At 47.8% G+C, this 20693-nt stretch overlaps 6 protein-coding genes across 6 annotated transcripts; 4 read left to right on the top strand and 2 right to left on the bottom strand.

Annotated features, from left to right (window-relative positions):
- Positions 1-917: 917 nt before the first annotated feature.
- On the top strand, positions 918-2767 carry UREG_04368 (uncharacterized protein; the record flags this gene model as incomplete). Its single annotated transcript, XM_002544805.1, has 7 exons — positions 918-1133; positions 1222-1369; positions 1425-1509; positions 1566-1691; positions 1758-2104; positions 2158-2331; positions 2415-2767. 7 exons carry the CDS (start codon positions 918-920, stop codon positions 2765-2767), a joined length of 1449 nt encoding a protein of 482 aa, XP_002544851.1.
- A 366-nt stretch (positions 2768-3133) lies between these two features.
- UREG_04367 (uncharacterized protein) lies at positions 3134-4012 on the bottom strand (the record flags this gene model as incomplete). The annotated part of the gene is made up of 3 exons (XM_002544804.1): positions 3134-3196; positions 3584-3818; positions 3891-4012. The coding sequence occupies 3 exons, from the start codon at positions 4010-4012 to the stop codon at positions 3134-3136; spliced, it is 420 nt and encodes a 139-aa protein (XP_002544850.1).
- A 1319-nt stretch (positions 4013-5331) lies between these two features.
- On the top strand, positions 5332-7135 carry UREG_04366 (uncharacterized protein; the record flags this gene model as incomplete). The annotated part of the gene is made up of 2 exons (XM_002544803.1): positions 5332-5413; positions 5469-7135. 2 exons carry the CDS (start codon positions 5332-5334, stop codon positions 7133-7135), a joined length of 1749 nt encoding a protein of 582 aa, XP_002544849.1.
- Positions 7136-8426: 1291 nt separating this feature from the next.
- On the top strand, positions 8427-10335 carry UREG_04365 (uncharacterized protein; the record flags this gene model as incomplete). Its single annotated transcript, XM_002544802.1, has 2 exons — positions 8427-8643; positions 8792-10335. 2 exons carry the CDS (start codon positions 8427-8429, stop codon positions 10333-10335), a joined length of 1761 nt encoding a protein of 586 aa, XP_002544848.1.
- A 676-nt stretch (positions 10336-11011) lies between these two features.
- UREG_04364 (uncharacterized protein) lies at positions 11012-13452 on the bottom strand (the record flags this gene model as incomplete). Its single annotated transcript, XM_002544801.1, has 5 exons — positions 11012-12260; positions 12313-12620; positions 12731-12824; positions 12955-13366; positions 13437-13452. 5 exons carry the CDS (start codon positions 13450-13452, stop codon positions 11012-11014), a joined length of 2079 nt encoding a protein of 692 aa, XP_002544847.1.
- A 749-nt stretch (positions 13453-14201) lies between these two features.
- On the top strand, positions 14202-20224 carry UREG_04363 (uncharacterized protein; the record flags this gene model as incomplete). The annotated part of the gene is made up of 3 exons (XM_002544800.1): positions 14202-14287; positions 14456-17437; positions 17494-20224. The coding sequence occupies 3 exons, from the start codon at positions 14202-14204 to the stop codon at positions 20222-20224; spliced, it is 5799 nt and encodes a 1932-aa protein (XP_002544846.1).
- Between the last annotated feature and the right edge of the window lie 469 nt (positions 20225-20693).

The following is a 20693-nucleotide window of genomic DNA, read 5'->3' as shown; positions in this document are numbered from 1 at the left end:
ACGGGGAGATTTTTGACAGTTGAATCGTTCGAACTTGAGGTCCAACGAGCGACTCGACCGTTTCATCACCATGCTCCAAATGCAGGGGTCGACTGTGGTGCAGTGGGTGGCTTTTTATCCAGGCCTCTTCGCGTTTTATGATTGTCAGGAGTGCATTTTTGCTTTCGCTGTGTGGCTGACGTTGACAGTTTTGCTTTTGGGGGCCGCCAGAGGACGAAAGACCCGGGTCTAGACTCTAAACGGTGATCTTCCCCCTCGACTCTCTAGACTCTCAGACACAGGTAAGGCGAAGAGTTGTCTTGTTGTCAGTCCCGTCACCAATATTGAACCATAGCTTCCTCCAAGAAACACCTTCAACAGATGGACTGGATGCACCGTATCACAGAAGGAGGAATCACCCAGGCTGCCAGGCACGAGTTCAGGCTTGTGCGTTGCTTCAGCCCAACAGGAACCAAGGAGCAATTTGCCTTTCCGCCAATAACGGGTGTGGATGCTTGAGTAAGCCTCTGCGCGACTCTGATTGAGGCCTAGTCCATGCAGCTCGTGTTTCACTCGCCCATGACGGGCTGGGCAAAAGGTCGGGGGCCATCTTGAGGGCTTCACGAACTTTTTCCTTCCTCCACTCTAGTCGCCCCTTAACCTGCGTTTTTTGCCCTTTCCTTTCCTTTGCCGTTTTTCCGCCGTGGTTGTGTGGGTGTTGTCAGATATATATCGATCATTCTTTCGTTTCATTAGCTTTCCTAGGATTTTCTCGGGATTTTCCTCATTCCTTCGTTCTTGAGAACAGCAAGAGCAAAATCCACCTTCATTCATTTAATTATTAGACACACTCCAGACCCCTTGCCCTCCTTTCATTTCCTATCACTGTTTCTCAACAGCGCGTTTACCCTGTCGAGCATCCGCGTGAGGCGTTGATCATGTCCGATATGGCTATCCAACACCCTGCGGAGCCCGTTCCAATCCAGAATGGTGCTCCGCGAAACCCTGATTATGCTTCCTCGACCACGACATTCAGTACCAAGGGACCGTCACGTATGCCAACATATATAAGTAGTGTTGGCGAAGAGCGCGAAAGCAAGGTTCCTCAGAATCTGCTTTCCAGGAGGCCAAGCATTGATCTTGACGATTACTTTGTACGGCGCATACCCCTACTCCCCTAGAATAAGGCGCCTATCGCTCCCTGACCTGTTGAATCCCATGCTTACTGCAGTTGTTAAACAGGTTGGACCGCGAAACCTCGATCGACACTCGAAATGGCCGACTTTCCTTCGGCTGCACGGCAGCGTGATGCCACGGATGTTAATTCCTCTGCTCTTCATGTCAGGATGGTCAACCCTCATTACAGTCATTACCAAAAAGGTTCATCCCTGTACGTACATTGTCTTTCTGGCAAACGTCGAGCCCGATACTGACTTGTAATTTAGTGGGCGTATCCTCGATCCTACTTACGGTTCTCGGTTTCGTTGTTGGTCTTTCTCTTTCTCTACGCAGTTCTACCGCATACGAAAGGTACTGTCTTACGCCAGTTCTGTTCACTTCTTTGTCCTTTTCTGACTCCTGTCAAGATATGCAGAAGGACGAAAATATTGGGCTCTCTTGATGCAATCATCCCGAACATTGGCTCGCATTATTTGGATCCATACCGATGAACGCGAAGGTGAAGAAGGAAAAGAGGATGTGCTTAGCAAACTGTATGTTTTGCTGGTAGACATCTTGCCATGCTCAACAGAGTTCCCCTAACCTATCTTTCATTCTAGAACCGGGATTAACATGATCGTTGCATTTGCTGTTGCCTTGAAACATAAACTACGATTCGAGCCGGATATTGCATACGATGATTTAGCTGATCTCATTGGACATCTGGATACGTTCGCAAAGGATGCCTACGACCCTAGTGCCGCCGACACTCGAAAGGCCGGTCGCCTAAAGGCCATTGGACAATACCTCAGTGTTCCGATGGCAATCTCCAATCCCCGAAAGGCAATCAAACAGTCGAAGAAGCCGCTGGGAAACTTGCCAGTGGAGATTCTATCGTATTTATCCTCATATGTCGACGATATCATGAATACTAAAATCAAGCTTCCCGTCTATCAATCACAGGCCGGTAAGACTTTGTTTCGCAGTGGTGCAAAGTTGATTCTAACTGGTGTGGCTTAGGTACTGCTCTCTATGCTATGGAAGAGGTTATGACAGGCACTGAACGCGTTCTCAACACACCCCTTCCCCTTGCATATACTATTCTCATCTCCCAAATCACATGGATCTACGTTCTTATCCTCCCGTTCCAACTTGTCGAGAACTTAGGATGGATCACTATCCCAGGGTGCATTGGTAAGTGCCTTATGACAGAGCTTTATCTCATCACTATCTCCCAATACGCTCCTGAAATCCTGCGGCTCATATTTATTATTTAGTTTCTACGTACATTATCCAGGGTCTTGCCGCAATTTGCGCTGAGATTGAGAATCCATTCGGCAATGATGTTAATGATCTTCCGCTCGATATCTTCTGCGAGCAGCTCGCCGCTGACCTAGATATTATTACCTCCTCCCCGCCGCCGAAACCGAAAGATTTCATCCCCCGCTGTGACAATCTCGTTCTCCACCCGCTCAGCAAAAGCGGTGCGGATGCCTGGAAAGCACGCAGCGTCGATGATCTCCGTGCTGCTCTTAGAGCCAAAGCTACAGTTGCACCTGTTGTTGTGCAGGCCTCGGGCTCCAGGGAGAAGGCATTGGGCGCAAATCGGATCAGCACCGATGTGCCCTAAAAGACTGCCGGGAAGCAGAAAAGAAAATAAAAGAAAAGCTGTAAAAGAGTTTTTGATTATATTTTGCCGTCTAGTGTTACAGTGTCTATTCAAAGTTCCCTATACATATTCTTTTGTATTTCAGTGATATGCGGCTAAGGCTAACTGTGTCCATATCCACTATCAGGCTGCTCCTTATCAGCTGATTTCGTTATTGAGCTTGGAGTTTGAGAAGGGAGTTTTGTGAGGCTGGAGTGTCGAAGCATAACTACATAAGCCGCATAGCGTGTTTATTGAATCTAAATCTAATTTCTTTCATTGTAATCTCATATTCAAATTGTAGTCATGTTCCAGAGTGTTCCCACAATGTGTTTTCTGGAGATGTTTTTATTGTGGAGAGGCATGGATCAGGGCCTTTTCGAGCCGCGAGCCGTCCCGTATCGCAAATGCCTGTTAAATAAAGAAGCTACTATTGTTGTTACGTCATATGAAGGCGAGGCAGTCAAGAACCGCCAGAGGATGGAGAGAATAGAGCTGAATATCAGCCTCAGTGAGAGAGCTCAAATATCACATTGCTTTTGTTCAATCCCACAATGATATCTATCATACCATCTCGCAGAACTGATCAGACATGAAACTATGGAACCGAGGTGATCCCATATCTGCTAGTTGACTTCATGACTTCCAGTAACAAGCCCAGGTTGTTTTCATCACCAACCTCTGCTACTAGGCAAACAACTCTCCTCCTGTTCCTCCCACCAATGCACCCAGCCAGCTTCCCTTTCCCCTTATCTTCCACGCCACGCCGCCCCCACTGCCACCAACCCACGAACTCACAGCTGCGATTACCGCCGCCGCATCGTCATGGGGGACTCTAATCCATAGCATATTCCGTGTTTTCCTGCGCGCCGATGCCGTAGCGGTGGGTAATTCTTCCAACTGCAGCTTCAAAATGTCAATGGGTATCGCGGTGCCGGAAAGGCCTAAAAATTGGGATAGGGCGGTGGTGAGGTATGTTTTGGCCGTGAGGAGATCGAGCGGCTCTGAGCCGGCGTCTGGGGATTGGGTGACCCTAAGATCACGAAGGAAAGATTATTAACTACTCTTCGGACTGAGTTGTGTGAGAGACCATGAAGCTACGTACAATTCGAGATGTAAATACGCCCATTCCGGTTTGCGCGAGGTGAATGAGATGGCGACCTCTGAAGCATTCGTGTTCTTGCTGTCACCGGCTTCTGACGTGCTACCTCGCTTTCTTTTTGTCATTTTTCTATTCGCTTGATCCAAAGTCCAACTAGTTTTTTCTTGATTAAGAGAAATTCGATTATCGTACCTCTGACATCTCAGAGAACAACAATTGCAAAGCATCAAACCATAGCTCTGCTCTTATACCCTTATCAAGCGGAGTGGGGGACTTTGGAGGCGCCGCGGGACTCCGTAATGGTTGTAAACCGCCCCCTCGGATACTACGCGCGTGCGTCCGCTGGATCGGAGGAATGAAACGGTGACAAAAGTTGAAGGGAACCTTGAAATTTGCTAACTAAGCTAGTTAGCTACGACAGGCCAGGCAACCAGGTAGCGCAGATTTGGGCACGGGGTACCACGTGACAGCATTAATAAGCTAGCTACACTAGACTTAATAAGGCTAGTTAGTCTCTGTGATCCGAATCTGGAATAGAGGGAAAGCTTAATGACATCTCAACATACTTGATGTCCTCCAACTCAAGACCTTACAACACCGCAACTACACAGTGAAGCAGCTATCTGAAACAGCATGAGTCACTCGGACAAGCAAATCCTTTTTGTTTAATGGGAGGTCCCGTTGAAATTTCTTTCGAGTGTTTCATATGTTTCCCCTAGGCATGCAGGCTCGAATGCCTCCCAGATGCTGGTTTTCTTATGATATACCCTATCAAATACCAAATTTGATAAATATGTTTCTCAAATGGGCATTGTCAAATGCGTACCTTTTCTCTCCAGAAGTAATGCTGCTAGATGATACCTGGATATTAACTGGGGACGTCTTCATTCTCCCCGTAATACCGAAAGCCCTAGCTCGGCAATCAGGCATGCGTACAAGATCCCCATCGACACGAACCAATGCTCTTTTCTGTTTAAGCTTTTGAGAGCTCCGGCCTTGTTGAAAGGGACCCGCTTATCAATACCATTCAGCCAAAGCATACAATGGCCGCGCAGAGGAGCTTCCCGGCGGGAACCATTCCCGGCCCCCCACGACCCACATATCAATAGATATCATATAGCGGAGCTTGCCGTGATGTATACGATATTCGTCTCTATTGAATATCAGAAGAAAAATTTTCATCTCTATGTTGCGATTCGAGGCCAAGATGGGACCCAAAGCATTTTCTCCCAGATTCCTCTCCTCGTCTTTCCTTTCCTTCGTCTCCGCCTTCTTGTTCTTCTCTTTTTTCCTTGATGTGCGTTTCTTCTAGTGATATTCTGTTGTCTTTTCAGATCAAGAGCTAGTCTCAATTGATTCCCTTTCTCACACGAGCAGGCTCTAGTTCTTCTCGTTGCTTTAATCTATTTATCTTTGCAAACTTCTTCGAGTCTCTCGAGAAAAAATGGTAGATTTTCCGTCGCCATCGAAACCGGCTGCGCCGGTGGATTCTGGCTCGGGCTCTAAGACCCAGAATAAACAGAAGAGTAAGCGATAAGCTGGAGAAAGCATCCTCGGACATCAACTAATGATCTACAACAGAGAAAGCTCCACGTAAAAATAGTTCGCAGGCGCGCGACGATAAGAGGAACATCACACTTATAGTTCCTTCGCAGCGACATTGGTCGTGGAATAATCTTCCCGACATCTTGTACCAGTTTCGCCCGACCGAGCCATTGAGCAGGAGTAGTGACCTCTTGCCAACGAAATTATCCCCATACCCCAACGGGCCTCTATTGAAGGAGTTAGATATATTGCCAGATCGAATCGCCTCCTATGTGGAGGAATGGAAAGTTGAAGCATGGATGCGTTTAGATCGGAGAATTCATCTGCAAGATATCCTCGACAGAATGCATCCAGAATTCGTCGTGAATTCCAATGCTTTACAGCAACGCGGAGTGCGTTTCCGCCAATTATTTCATCTAACCACCTGGGGGACTGGGAACAAAACGACGGAAGCGCATATCAAAAGTATAGAGCAGATGTTGCAAAATCGTAACATAAATCTGGAAGACAATACGACGAGGGGATTGACTCCCGGCTTAATCGACCCACATGACCCCAGCAAAGGGAGGGTTGCTCTTCCGAAAGAATATGAAAAGAAAGCTAAGAGGTACGAGGAAATGTACATGAAAAATGTTCCTTCCAACCCTCCGCGGCCCTCTACTAGCGCCAACCCAGGTCCGAGCGGGTTCCCTTGCAATTCTCTCAGTCGCAGTTTTCCCTGCGATAATCAGCCTGCGGCCCCGGACAATAGATACATAAATATTTACGATAACCCTTTCGATTTGGGCGGCAAGGTCAGTCGAGGCTTTCTTAGCAGCAGTCAGCTGTCACAAGGATACAACACCTATGATAATTTCGATTATGATTTTGGACGTGGTATTGGACAAGGCTTTCCGTCTCTTATGAACTCTCGGAATGATGACGCGGAGTATGGTGCGCTAAGAACTGACCGCTCTGTGGTTTTGAATACTGCTGGCCAGGAAAACAAGACTGATAACGATTATTTTGTCAACGAGTTACATGAAACGAATGGGAGCGGCAATCGCCGAGTTAATGAACGTCCTGTAGAGGATGGCCGCATGGAAAACAGAAGCAGTAAAACCAACGATGAGGAAGACAACCGAATAAATACTGATTCTTATGTGAATGGCGAGAACCTCAAACAATCAAAAGGAAAAAGGAAAAGGGGAGAAACTCCGGAACGAAATGCCAAAAAACAGAAAATGGAAGCCGACAAACCTCAAGCGGCTGAGGAGTTCGAGGAATTGCAAGAGCCAGAAGAACCGGGACAAGCAGGGGGCTCGCAAGAACGAGAGGACCCACGAGAACTAGGTGAGCCAGAGAAACTTGATATACCCGACAATTCTGCAAACACTGCATGGAGTGCGCTGGAATGGAAACACACTGGTCTCAATACGTTGAATCCTCCCACCGAGATGCCGCCACTCGTCCCAGACGAGGAGCCTTATATCCCTACCGGCACCAGCAGATTAATTCAAGAACAAATGGACGTTCTCCAGCCGGTCGCAGGGGCCTTGGAACGGCTTTTTGGGAATGCGGTGCAAATAAATTGGTCGGAATGGCTGGATCCTAGACATGGCCCTCAGGTCGAGTATATCGATCAAGAGGACGACGAAATGTTGAAGCTCCTGCTCAACGATGACGAATACAAGTATCTAAAGGATCTCTTCAGCAGCTTCTGAAGAAGAGATGGATACAGATTAATTGCCATCTGGTTGCCACGAATTGCAAAAAATCAGTGCTCTCCCATCCGATTGAACGGCCAGGTCCTTTGGGGGTCATAGTTCGAACACTTTTGCCTAATGAATTTGATTGAATTACAACGAGTTCTTATGGTTCTTACCGATTTGAATTTGATTTAGCCGTACTTTGCTTTTGTTGCTTTACTCTGTTTCTTTCTTTTCCTTTCTTCTCATAGCTTTGATTTTTTTTCCGAAGTTGTCTATCGTTCGGAGGTTGATTTAAGGTTGCGGGTGGTGGGGGAGATCCGTGGGAAGCCGACAGCCAATGCTCATCGAGTTTTTTCAACTTCACCTCTTCTTCTCACGACGACATTGCTAGTTATTTCGCATTTTTAAATCTCAAATTACTCTATCGCTACTAGTATTATTATTATAATTATCCATGAAAAGAAAAGATGTTTTCTCTAATGTATTTATTGAAAAGCGTATGACTATGCCATGTCTTTTCTGGTTGGAGATGTGCTTCTTCTACAACAATGCACACGACAATACCCAAGCATGTTTTGGAGTCAAGATAGCAACTTATCACAGAGCCAATCTGAAATCTCAAGATTGAACGAAGCTCGTTGATTTTCCATTTTAAAATGCAGCTTAATCAGTTAAGATTAAGTGCCCTACAATGGGGTTTCCATGACAGTTCCGGATCCATCTGATAACCCTATATGCAACCTTACTGGAGTTTAAGCATTGCTATATCTCCACGCAAGGGCCCTCAGAGCTGTATGGCAAAATGATCTACAGCTGGTATTCTTCATCATTAGATCTTCTCTAGCTATACAAGTATTTTCAGGTCCTGGAAAATGGCAGCTAGCTGCAGGCTATGTCCAGTTAATGGCACTAAGGTAGCTCAAGTGAATTGTCGGAGCAACTCTCCTACTACACATGATATCCAACAAGGAGATTACCATAGCTCTCCCAGCCATTCAATTTTTAGCTCATATGGTCCCTTCACCTATTTTCCATATCTCACTTTCGACAGAATTCAAGCTCGCTAACCAGCCCCCCTGCCACAATAACTTTTTTGTTCCTAAACTTCTCGCTAGCTAATTTCGCTCTCTCACTTTGACACAATTATATCACTCTGTTCTCTACTCCACACTCAATATTTCTTTCTGATACAACATTTTTACCTTGCTAAAGTAGCAAATATTGTTACTGATAAACACCTCGCTGCAACATTTTAACAGCATTGAATTGGTTCTTTTATTTCTCAGCCTGAATGTGGCTCAACATGAGCACTGCAATGAGGGAGAACAGGGAGCCGTCTGAGCCCTCAGGTTCCGAATATGGGTCATCCCCCTTTAGCCAAGCTTCGAACGGAGGAAAGGCTGCGTATTCTGGCTTTACTACTCCTGAATCTATCGGGAACGTTGCCTATCGGACTCAAGCTACTGAAGATGTAGCCGAGAAGAACTTGACTCTGATGAGTAAGGACCCGTTCGCCTCTTGTACGCACATCTTTGCTAATTGAGTAGCCCTCGGACCTTATTTTAACTTCGATCCATCGGGATTGAACTATCAATGCCGTCGTAAGTATTTCTTCTCCGTAGCTGACCCCCTTTTCACCAGTATTGCCTGCCGCTAACTCTTCTATAGACGACGGCCTCCCCGACAAGTTTCATACCTGCCACCACCCGTACCATTCATCGTACACTGAAGATAATCTTCCTCTCCTCCTTTTCAGGTTGGAGCCGCCAAATGGAAACAATTCGGAGTATATTGGAAATTTGGTGGAAAACGGCATGGTCGTCCTCGATTATCAAGGGAATCCAGTGCGAAACTTTCCGTTTTTGCCACGATATATCTCTGTTAAGCCTTCTGGATGGCTCATCGAATTTTGGATGCGATCAGACACTCGTCTCACCTACCGAGACATCAAAGCTAGGATGCCGGTCGCCAAAGAAGAGCTTCCTTCGGACAACGTCCTTAATATGAGACGTGAACGTGACGCTCGTAAGCCTCTTGGTTTGTCGTGCTGGACTGCTCGTCGTGGTGGTGTTACCAAGGCTGAAGTTGAACGTGTTGAACAATTATCTGCTGAGAACATTATGCACAACACGGCCTTGAAAGTTCGTTGCGACCTCCAGCCTGCCGTCCTGGAGTCAAGATCCTTCTATCCAAACTCAACACCGCAACACTATCCGTTGGATACCTTTTTGGATAACGGCAATGAGTCTCATACCCCGGGACGTCGTCTCAATGAGAGCATCGAGCTGTTATTCAAGCTGCAAGTCTTAGCAATGGATTCCGGTTTAGACGATTGGAGAAACTTACCAGAAAGCCAACTGCCCGAATGGTGGGCTAAATCCAAAAGCAAGGGGAATTCCGAAGTCGGCAATGCTAGCCAGAGCCAAGAATCATCAGTGATCGGATCGGTTCTCTCCACCCCCAAATCAGCACCCCGGTCACGAATGAGCTGGAAGACTCCTCAGAAGACTGGGCTCTCGACTGCCTCCAGCGCCCAAACCCCGCAAGGTTTGGTGACGCCTCAAAGTGTTTTTGGGGATACTGCTACCACGTTAGCTTTATTTACTGATTCCAATGCGATTGAAGACTCAAGCAATACGTACCACTATAGCTCCCCAGGGTATGATATGGCCACAGGCGATGAAATGACCGCCTATTCGTCGCCATTCAATGACTATCAGTCACTTCCAGCTCTGGGATATCATCAGCTGCAGACCTCTCCAAGCAGCGGAATGGATACCCAAGGCGTTGACATGAACGCGATGCACAACGCCTTTTTATTTGCTTCCAATACTTTTCAGCAACAAGATGTCTTCTCTTCCGCCGCCTCTCAAGGCACAATGATCGACTACTCCTTGTTCGATCATCCGTTTCTGTTCGACTGCCCCATCCAGAACCACCAAGTCGATTACACCCAACACTTCGGCAATGTCGCAATGGAGGGCTTCCATAACCACACTTCGGCATATAGTTCTGACTACAGCCCCTCAGCGCATCGCTTCAACGGCAATATGGGATTCTCGGTCCGCCAGCACCATGACCACAAGCTGAACATGAACACTGGCGAGGTCATGGGCCGCAACAACCCGTTCCCTTGGACGGGAAGGCACAGAAGAAATTCGTCCTCCCAGCGCTCTTTTGAAAATTTCCTTATGGAGGATCTTCCGTTTTGAGGACAGGTTCGATTTTCGAATAATTCACTCCGTCCTCAGCGTTTCAAACGATCTTCACCAAAGGCTTTGACATTGCCCCTAAATGTCCCCCAGAAGCTGCAAGGGTGAAAAGAAGGAAAGAGAACAAATTTTTTCTTGATCTGCTTGGTTTATTTTTACTTTTCTTTTTGTGAATTACTACTTCCCCTGTTTATGGCATGTTGATACTTCTTGGCCTTTTCGCCTCTCTCACAGTCATGTTTGGGATGGTGATTCCCGGCTCTTATTACCTAGCCATATCCTGTTTTCTTTGCTTGCTCGCGGTGCTTCCCGTGTTTTGTGCTTGTTTATCTCTGGTTTATTGCTGTTCCAGCGTGCGGCAAAGAGAGGTGCTAGCTTTTAAGCCTTCCCTTATGACTATTCTCTTCTGACCCATTATTCTTACCAATTATGACTTATGACTTTAGATGTGCGAGCCTCAGGGCCTTCTTGTATTTTTTTTTCGATCTTGTTCTTTGTTTATTTTATCTTCTTTGATATTCTTACTGCCCCAGAGATTGTATCCCTAGCAGCTTGAACTTATTTAGGTTTTACTCGTAGATAGATCCAATGCCAGCAGGTCTTCAAATGCGCTGCTTTCCGTTCTCATCCTTTACTTGTTTTACAGCTTATGCCCTCCAGTTTCCCTTAATCATCCCTAAATAAGGAGGATACTATCGAGCGAAGAAAAGCCCGCCGCAACACCTCCCTCATCACTATCCTGGGCCTTGGTCCTCATCAACCAGCCTCCCTGTTCATTTCGCAAGACCTTTCCATTAGCATTGTCCCATAGTATTGTCCCAAAAATACCCAGTTCGCCAACAACATTGCCTGTCAGCACCTCACCATCGCTACGGAGTGCAATGTTCCTTGTTGAATTTGGTGGCTGGATGAGCTCCATTAAAATCCACCCTTTCCAGTCCCTTTCGGGCATGGACCGCAGATATCCGGGAATAGCATTGCGGTAGATGTTGTTCCCGCCGCCTTCACGCTGGGGCTTGAGGACGTGAGTTGCTGCGGTCGTTGGGTTGAGGGCAAGGTCTCTTCCTTGACCGGGAGAGGAGAGATCGTATTGTGGCGCAAATGTATCGCGCAACTGCTTGATGATTTGGGGGTCGATATGGGGAAGGAATCGAGACAAATGGTCAGGCCCGGTGGGCTGAGCGAGCACTTGTTGGACCTTTTTGCATCCCGACAATTGATTGAGGATCGTCGGGCATTTGATTGCTGCTGAGCGTTCGAGATGTGCACGCGCCTGCCATGCGCTTTCATCTGGGTAGTCTTTTGGTCCGTAGAAACTTCGAAGATAGATGGTGGTTGCTTCAAACTGGACCGAAGGAGCATGCGGTGGCGTGTATATTAGTGGGCGAGAGTGGTTTCCCTGGGGAATAGCGGTCAACCTGAGGACGTCTGAGCTGATTACGCGAAATACGGGTATCTTGTGAAACTCAGTAAGACGACTTGAGAGTTCGAGCTGGTCGAACAAATTTCGTTCTCCATCCTGGACAATAAAGAGGATGCACAGCGGGAGTGGTGAGGATGACTTGGAGCTTCCGTATGCTTCATGGGCGGCAGCAAGCCCCGCTGCCAGGGTCACAATAGCTGTATTTTCTGGAATAGCACCCTCTTTCAGGGATTGGTGCGATGGATATGCAATTGGAGTTCCCGGTGGAGAAGATAAAAGATTCGAGTGCATTCTGCTCACGAGGCATGATAGCCCGCCAAACGAAGACGAGATGGTGTTGAACTCCACTTGTTTGAGAGATTGTTCATTGCTTCCCTCTGGGGTATGGAGCATATAGTCTGACCTGAAAAGGCCTACCGATAGCGATTGGACATAACCCTCTTGTTTCACCGCCTTGTGGACTTTCCATAAATTGGCAACAAAATCGTCGACGTCGACGAGGCTAGGTATGTAATTAGCACATGGCGCTCATCTAGAACGGGGAACCAGCTTACTTTTCAATAATCTCTCCTAGCCAGGCTTCATCGGCAGTGATTGCAGCATACAATTCGTTATAAACGGTCTGTACCGAAACCGCAGAGTCATAGCAGGATTTTGGGAAGAGACTAGGGAACAAAGTCACAGGCGCATTGGTCGCCAGGACAGAATTGGCATCTGACGCGTTTGATACTACATCCGGAGACGGTCTAACAGCCAAGCCATGTTGTATCGTCCAGTCTTTGACTGTGGTAACTAGATATTTCTTTTGTTCCGAGGAGAGTTCCGGGGGGTAAGTGGAATATGCGGATTGATCCATTGCAGTCTATATGTTTTTGAGTGAATATTCACTCGTTTAGATGGAAATCAACCAAAGTCTAGCACGCAATCGATAAAGAAATAAATGAATATAAAATAAAAAAAGCCGATGCTTACGCCAAAACGCAAGATGATGAAGCCTTGAGATATTTGTAGGCGATCGAGGGGCGGATTATTCAGCACCCCGCTTGGTCCAGCCCCGATTTCTAAGCTGGAGCGAGGCCGAACAGTGAAGAAGAGGGAAAGGGATGAAAGATAGCTCGCAGGGCGGTATAAAGTCCATCGAGATTACATTTTGACTATCCCTATCTACTGGAACCGTGTGTACGGACTGCTTTTACCAAAATGGCGGCGGTGCGGTATACTGATACGGATCGTACTGGCCTGCCCCTTGGCCCTGGACATAGTGCTGGTCATACAGCTGCTCCGCATTATACTGGGCATATCTCCTCGCGTCTTCATGTTGCTGGGGATCCATCTTCCGCTTCTGGGCCATTTTGTCCATTTCGGCTCCAACAAAGCCGGCTAGCAGTTCCTTCGCAAATTGATGGGACATTTGTTTCCCTTCGCGGAACGCCGCATTAGCAGTCATGCTTTTGAATGGAAACTCAAGTGTAGACTTGCCTTTCTTGCGCTGATGGTCCTCGAACAGCTTGAACCCCTCAAAGGAAGCAGCGCCAGCGAGGAGCTCATGCGAGAATTTGGGATCATGCTCATTGCCATAGACCTGTTTTTGAGCTTCATGGGATTCTCCTTTCGCAAAGATACTCGGTCAGCACTTGAATTTATCTAGTGGAAGGGGTCCGAGTAAAAGCGAGCATACCCCAGCCAAACACCATTTTGGATTCGAACTGCAGAACAAGCTGCTAGGATGTCTGAGACTTGATATTGAGGGTATGGACCTCGAGTTTGGACTTTCACCATGACTGGCCCATGGGATTTTCAGGCCCTTTTTATACCAGCCACTCTGCGTATGAACCCATAAGCTTTTCCTCTTCCATGGTGGAGGGAGCGAAGAAGATGGAAAGTTGGTGCACAAGCTTGCCAACTTGCTTCTATGTACACTCTAATTGAGCAGACAGCTAGTTGCTGCTGTAACTACTATACTCAAATTCGTATTAGCAATCTTGTTCTTCCTGTTCTCCTTCTGAGATAATTGCCTGGGCTAAAAACCTAGAGCCAGGGCCATTATCAGTGGCACTTTTCAGTACCAGCGCTCACCAGATTTTGAAGGACGGCTGCACCGTGGATAGAAATGGATTTCTGTAATCGGGATCATATGATTCTAGTAGTTTTAGTCTTCGCCTTTTAAATGACCTCTCCTCTGAAAATGACAATTTTTGTCAACTCGCGCCAGTTGAGCTCAAAGGGTGCAGCCAGTTTGATCCTACGCAGCAACCTCCCTGGAAAAAGCACATCTTATCAGAGGTTCTGGTTGTTTTCCAAAGGTGAGAGACAAGATTCTTGATTCTCTTGAGAGACAGAGTACAGAGTGGTAACGGCGTAGACGCGGGTGTCGCCGCGTCGCAGGAACTAGTAGTGAATCGCCACCAACTCACGTGAGCGCGTTGTCTGGATGTATATCAAAATGTTGAAATCAAGTGAGACTGACAAGGCGCAAGGAGGAGCGGGGGGACAGTTCAGTGAGCGGTTGGCAGTCTGGTCAGCCATCCTGTTAGTTGGCGCGCTCGTTTGCTCTTTTCAATGCCTGCTGACTCTCAATTTTCACGATCAGAATCCACCATCCTCTCTCTTCATCTCGCCATCTTTTCGTGCCGACGCCCGCCCGGCTGATAAGGAACGTGATGCGTTGAAATGCCTCCGGTCTAGCTGACATATAAGATATTTGCTCATGGAGGAGGGTCTGCTGGAAGACAGGGATCCGTTCGACTGGTCGATCGACGAGGTGGTGGCATACCTCTGTCATGGCTCATTTGATGCTTGGAGTCGCTCCAAAGTCCCTCCGCCGCGCCCGAATCCGGTGTTCTTAGAAAGGACTTTACGCGAAAACGACATTACCGGTCATGTTCTACTGACTGAAATCAACAAACAGACACTGGCTGAGGATTTTGGGATAAAGTCGCTGGGCCAACGCGCAACGATTGCTCAGGCCGTCCAATACTTGCAAGGACTATCGCGGGGCTACAGAGATTATGCTGGCCACTTAACCTCTGCAGATATCAAGCCGGAGAATTACGCCTCCATCGCTAGTCCTGCACCGTTGGGCTCTCCGCACCTTTTCCGAACCCCAAATGCGGCGGTTCATTCACATGAATATTTGCAGCGAGCGGCGTCCTTCGGGATTGCTTCCTCCCAGCAAAACACTCCAGCACCTGTTGACACGTCAATCGACAGCAGCGAGCGAGCTTTTGCTCAACCCTCACCTGACAGACCAGTCGGTGCCACGGCACCGGCAGAGAATCCAACCCCTCCCGGTCCGAAGCTGCTTCCCGATATCGTGGGGAGTCATAGTGAAACAAAAAGACGCCGTGGCGAACATTATGTGACAGATAAGGATGGGAAAAAGCGGCGGAGGTTAGAACTTACCTCCCTAACGACGCGTTCTGAAAAGCCTCAAACACGCCCGAGACGCTATCTTGACAGAAAAAAGGCCATTTCAACGATCTTCTACGATGATACTATGGGCGATGGAGGTGACAGCGAGGAAGATACATTCATCATAGAGGGTTCGGATTCGTGTCCCATAGGCTATCGCCATGTCCTGAATCAGAGGATGCGATACTATTTTCGCCAGAGGCCTCAGTACTTCAAAACCAAGGAGGGCAAGCCTGCTATTGCTGTATTTCCTTACGACGGCACATCGTTATCACGGGAAGACCCCCGATTTTTTTCCTTGTTTATTAAAGATGGAAAAAAGGTCAATGTCACTAGGGAAAATGTCTCTGATTGGCCCGAATTCGTTACTGGAGATGATGAACTGCATTACTTACTTACCAAATATCCACCTAAAGGCGAACACGATGCGTTGCCGGTATATGGCGAGTCTGCCTCCGAAGGAGATTATGATTCCGAAACTTGGAAGGAGATACAAGAGGAGCATGAGCAAACAAACGTTGCTGGTCCACAGGCCTCGAAATTCTTGTCACAGACGGATGTTGACTCCATTATTGACTCCTGTATTGCAGATTTCGTAGGTAAATGGCAATCCCGAAAGCGTCCAATCGAGGAGCGCAAGGCAAGACGGATATGGCGACGTGCCAGGGCAAAACAAACCCGGCTAGCAGATATCAAAGCTGCTTCTAATCAAATTGCCCACATGGACAGCCGTCTGAAAGAACTCCGGAAAGCCATAAAAGTGACACCCTGGTCTCAAGCCAAGGATGTACGGATGCAATGCCAATCCATGGAGCAAACGGTTTTTGAACGAGAGCACCATAAATGGATCATTGAGGTCTTAGAGCGTGAGAAGTGTCCGCTGAAGGTGCCCGGACCGAACTTTTCGCAGCCAAAACCCTTGCGGTCCATTCAATTGCCGGACGATGAAGAGTCATTGGGCTCTGATACCGATAATAGCGGCAATGACACAGATGATTTCATTGTCCCCGACGAAGACCCTACAATCCCCAGCAAAGGCTTTGTGGACGAACTTCCTCCAAGCCTCCTCCCTACTGTTGAAGAATCCGACGAAGATGAAGTTGTTTCCGCAAGGAAGAAGAGAAAATCTCGACGAGGCCGCCAGGATGCGCGAAAACCTGCTCGGAAAAGTCACGCAGCGCCCTCCTCAAACAAGAATTCACGAAAGCCAGTTGAAATTGATGTTGTAGATCTTACACGGACCGATAGTGAAGACGGGGATGCTAGCCTTGGTAACGAGAGACGGGAGACCTTTAACGTGCGTACGCCGCCGTTGAATAGCAAGCCACGGAATTCTTCGTCCTCGCATATTCTTGGTGATTTCGAGCCTCCAAAGAGCCCCTCTGTCACACCCGGCGCGTCGACCAACGTCGCTGATTTGGATTTTGCCCAGATTTTAGAATCCTCGGTCGCAGAGCTTGAGAAGCACCCCACTCACTTGATTGTATATTACGTTCACCAAATGGGCGACAAAGACCGAGAGGGCATCAAAAAGATTTTCAACACGAAATCTTTTGGCCATTTGAAAGATGTCATGTGCAGGGGCCTGCGGAACATGTCGCAACATGAGACCACGATTCCTGGTCACAGTAACGAACATTCCAGGCTGTATATGAGAATGGCGATATGCTACATATCATGGGTCTCACGCAAAAGAATATCCGATCAGGATCGCATAAACAAACAGGCCATCGAATATGCACTGCAGAAGAAAAAGATCCGACAGTTTCTTCCTATTCTTGCCGATGTTGTTCGGACATATGCAGAAAAGAGGCCCAGGGCGCGAAAGAAGAGCAAGAAATCTTCCGTAGAGGACACCGCGGAATCGAACACGGACTCCGACATGTCGAGCAAATCTGCTGATGAGGAAGCGGATGCTTTATCGGACTTTGTGCGTACGCCTCATAGGAAAAGAAAACGTGCTGTAAAACAAAGCCAGGAGGCGATAAATGCTCAGAAACTAGCACAACGCCGAGTTCAGCTTCAAGAGGAGCAGCAGCAACGCCTGCTGAAGAGGTTTCAAAACTCAGGAGTGGCAAATAGTGACCCGATTCGACAAGCTATCAGCTTCGACGAGCCTGTAATTTATCTGGATCCTCACATTGGTCGTCGCGTCAAGCAGCACCAGCTACATGGAATGCAATTCATGTGGAGAGAGTTAATCAAAGATGAAAAGCGTCAAGGTTGCCTTCTTGCCCATACCATGGGGTTGGGCAAAACAATGCAGGTGTAAGTATTAGTGGTTATGTTTGGGCTTCAATGCTCCCGTTGCTGATTCTATACAGTATCTCGTTGCTAGTGACTATCGCAAATGTGGCAAATTCACAAGATCCCGAACTCCGGAAACAAATCCCAGATACTTTTCGCGAGTCCCGCACGCTCATCTTGTGCCCATCATCTTTAATCGAGAATTGGTGGGAGGAATTCCTAATGTGGAGACCAGGAGACCCGGAGTCAGTGAGCAATCTCGGCCCGATCAGAAAGATTTTGCAGTCAATGGAGCCTTGGGAGCGATTGAAGGAGATCGCAGCATGGCATTCCGAAGGCGGTGTTCTCCTTTTGAGCTATGATATTTTCAGAGCTTTCATTCTTAACCGAGCAACCAAAAGCCGGGGTTCTTCTCTTGGTGCGAAGGTCCATGAGACAATCAAGAAGCAGCTCCTTGATGGGCCGAATATCATCGTTGCCGACGAAGCACACAAGATGAAAAATCGAAACACCGGAATCGCCGAAGCAGCGAGCGGCTTCAAATCAAAAAGTCGAATTGCCCTTACAGGTTCTCCGCTCGCAAATCATCTTGAAGAATACTACTCAATGATCAATTGGATTGCTCCTGGGTACCTGGGCGACTTTGTGCAGTTCAAAGCGAAATATGTTGAACCCATCGAGGCGGGTCTGTATCGCGAAAGCACACGGGCTGAACGTCGGGAATCTTTAAAGAGGCTCCAAGTACTGAAAAAAGACCTGGATCCGAAAGTGAACCGTGCCGACATTTCAGTTTTGAAAGGCGATCTTCCTCCGAAAGTGGAATTTGTCATCACTCTGCCCCTGACTGCCATTCAGGAAGAGGCGTATAAAATCTACGTCGCGACTTTGTCAACCGGAAAAGACGACGTGCCCAACGCGCGTTTGTGGGCTTGGCTCGCGATACTATCGCTTCTTTGCAATCATCCGTCGTGCTTCATGGAAAAGATACTGAAGAAGAACCGCGATAAAAAGCAGCAAGGTGTGCTGCAGGATTCGGAAAATGAAAGCGTTATCGATGACATAACTGACAGCCAGACTTTGGGCCCGGAAGTTATCAAAGAGGTCCAGCGTGTTTTTGAAGGAATAAGCGATCTGAAGTCTACGGCGCTTTCGCATCGTGCGACGATGCTTGAGCAGATTGTCAAAGAATCAGTCAGCGCCGGCGATAAGGTCCTGGTTTTCTCTCATAGCATTCCCACTCTCAACTATCTTGAACACATCCTGAAGCAGAACGGTTGGACATATTGTCGTCTGGATGGAACGACGCCGATTTCGAGCCGGCAGGTGGCCACAAAATATTTCAACAGGACCGATTCTCCGATGCAGGTTTATCTTATTTCCACGAAAGCGGGCGGTTTGGGTCTCAATATCCCCGGCGCCAATCGCGTGATTATCTTTGATTTCGCATTCAATCCCACTTGGGAGGAACAAGCAGTTGGACGAGCCTATCGGTTTGGACAGACGAAACCCGTGTTTGTTTATCGTTTCGTCTCCGGGGGCACATACGAAGATGCGATGTATAACAGGACTGTCTTCAAAACCCAGCTTTCTTTCCGGGTGATTGACAAAAAGAACCCGATAAGATATGCCTCCAAGTCTAAGAAAGCATATCTTTTTCCGCCGAAAGAAGTGAAGCAGCGAGATCTCTCCGAATTTAAAGGAAAAGACCCCAAGGTTCTCGACAAGATTTTACAACGACCTAATTTTGCTCGAGAAATCGCGCTCACTGAAACTTTCCAGCGTGAAGATAATGATGCACTCACACCAGAAGAGGAGCAAGCTGTTCAAGCTGAACTTGACGATGAAAGACTAAAGCGTAATGACCCAGAGGCCTGGGCGCGAAAGGAAGCTGAGAGACTGAAGCAACAGGACTCGAGATTGGCGATGGAACAGCCGTATCGGTACATTAACAACGTGCTCTTCTCCCAGCCGCCACCCAGGGTCCCAATGCCGCCTACATCAGGGGGATATCCCATGCCTGGCCCAGTATTCCATCGTGGTCTCAACACGGACCCTAATATTGTTTTTGGTGCTCCAAGTCCATTGGCCGCTCAGTTACGGTCTCAGCCTGCAGGCTCTGGGCCGCCTCCTCTTCAGCCTGATACCAGTTTATACGCAGCTCTGTCTTCGCAACCACCCAATGGCCGGACAGCAACCTATGCGTCATTCACGACGGATGCCCTTGCAGGTCCTAGTGTACCGCCTACATCTTCTAGCATGCCCGCGCCACCCGTGATGACAAACATGGCTAATCTAGCGCATAACACTACATCACCCTCTGTCAGCGTGCCTCCTAGACCTTTAGCTGCAAATATCCCGGGCTCCGTCCACCATCCTTCACCGGCCAAGCTTACCGATGTACCCGTTACTACGGCTTCTACACAGCCAATACCAAACGCGACTAATCATGTACTCGCTAATCCTTCGGGTGGATCCTCGAATCCATCTACAACATTACCAGTTAACGATGCCGTCCGTACAAGTTCCAACATACCGGTACAACCTTCCACCGCTCCTCCATCGAGCGCACCGAGCAGGCCAGCAATAGCCTCTGCGGCAACCTCAAAAATTGCGTCTCAACCCACCAAACCGGGAGACTCATCCAAAAACCCCGTGAATCCGTCTCCAGCGAAAAGACCTTCGGGTAATTTCGACGGAGCAGACGACCGAGACAGCACAGGCACCTCTGAGTCAAGTGCCAACTCGGCTGGCAGCTCGCCAAAAACTCCCATTGTCGAGGAGAATCCAACCCGTTGTGCCACGCAGTAATCCCGCCCGCTCTCAGCTCTCGTACCCCAAAACCCAGGGTCTCATTTCGGCTGCGGCCTTGCAACAATCTCTATTGAAAATTCAATTTTTTTTTTTTTTTTTTTTTTTTTTTACTTTATTTCTTTTACCAAGTTGAAAGACTCTGATTTTGTGGTTTGCTCATCATCAGTGCTCCCGGTCTTTTTCACGCCCTGCATTTTTTTAGTGACGGTGTTGAAGGAGAAGGAAGGGGAAGGACAATGGAAATTTTAATCCAGAGGTTAAAGCATACTTCTCCTTCTAATGCTGAATTTAAAATACCCTGAACATTTGTTACGGTATAAGCAATCGGTCAGGAGCCCAGGCAAGGATTTACAGATGTTCCTGGTCTAAATAGATCGCTTGAAGTCCTGTTCTTTAGTCTAGAATTCATTTTGACGTATATACTACAAGGCAGGGAAAGGTCTATAATTGCATATGCAGCTCAGCT

The sequence above is a fragment of the Uncinocarpus reesii genome, genomic scaffold, assembly GCF_000003515.1.
Source record: "Uncinocarpus reesii 1704 scaffold_2 genomic scaffold, whole genome shotgun sequence".
In the NCBI taxonomy this organism is placed as follows: Eukaryota; Fungi; Ascomycota; class Eurotiomycetes; order Onygenales; family Onygenaceae; genus Uncinocarpus; species Uncinocarpus reesii.
The sequence above is the reverse complement of the archived record's forward strand: the minus strand, read 5'-3'. Positions and strand labels throughout refer to the sequence as shown.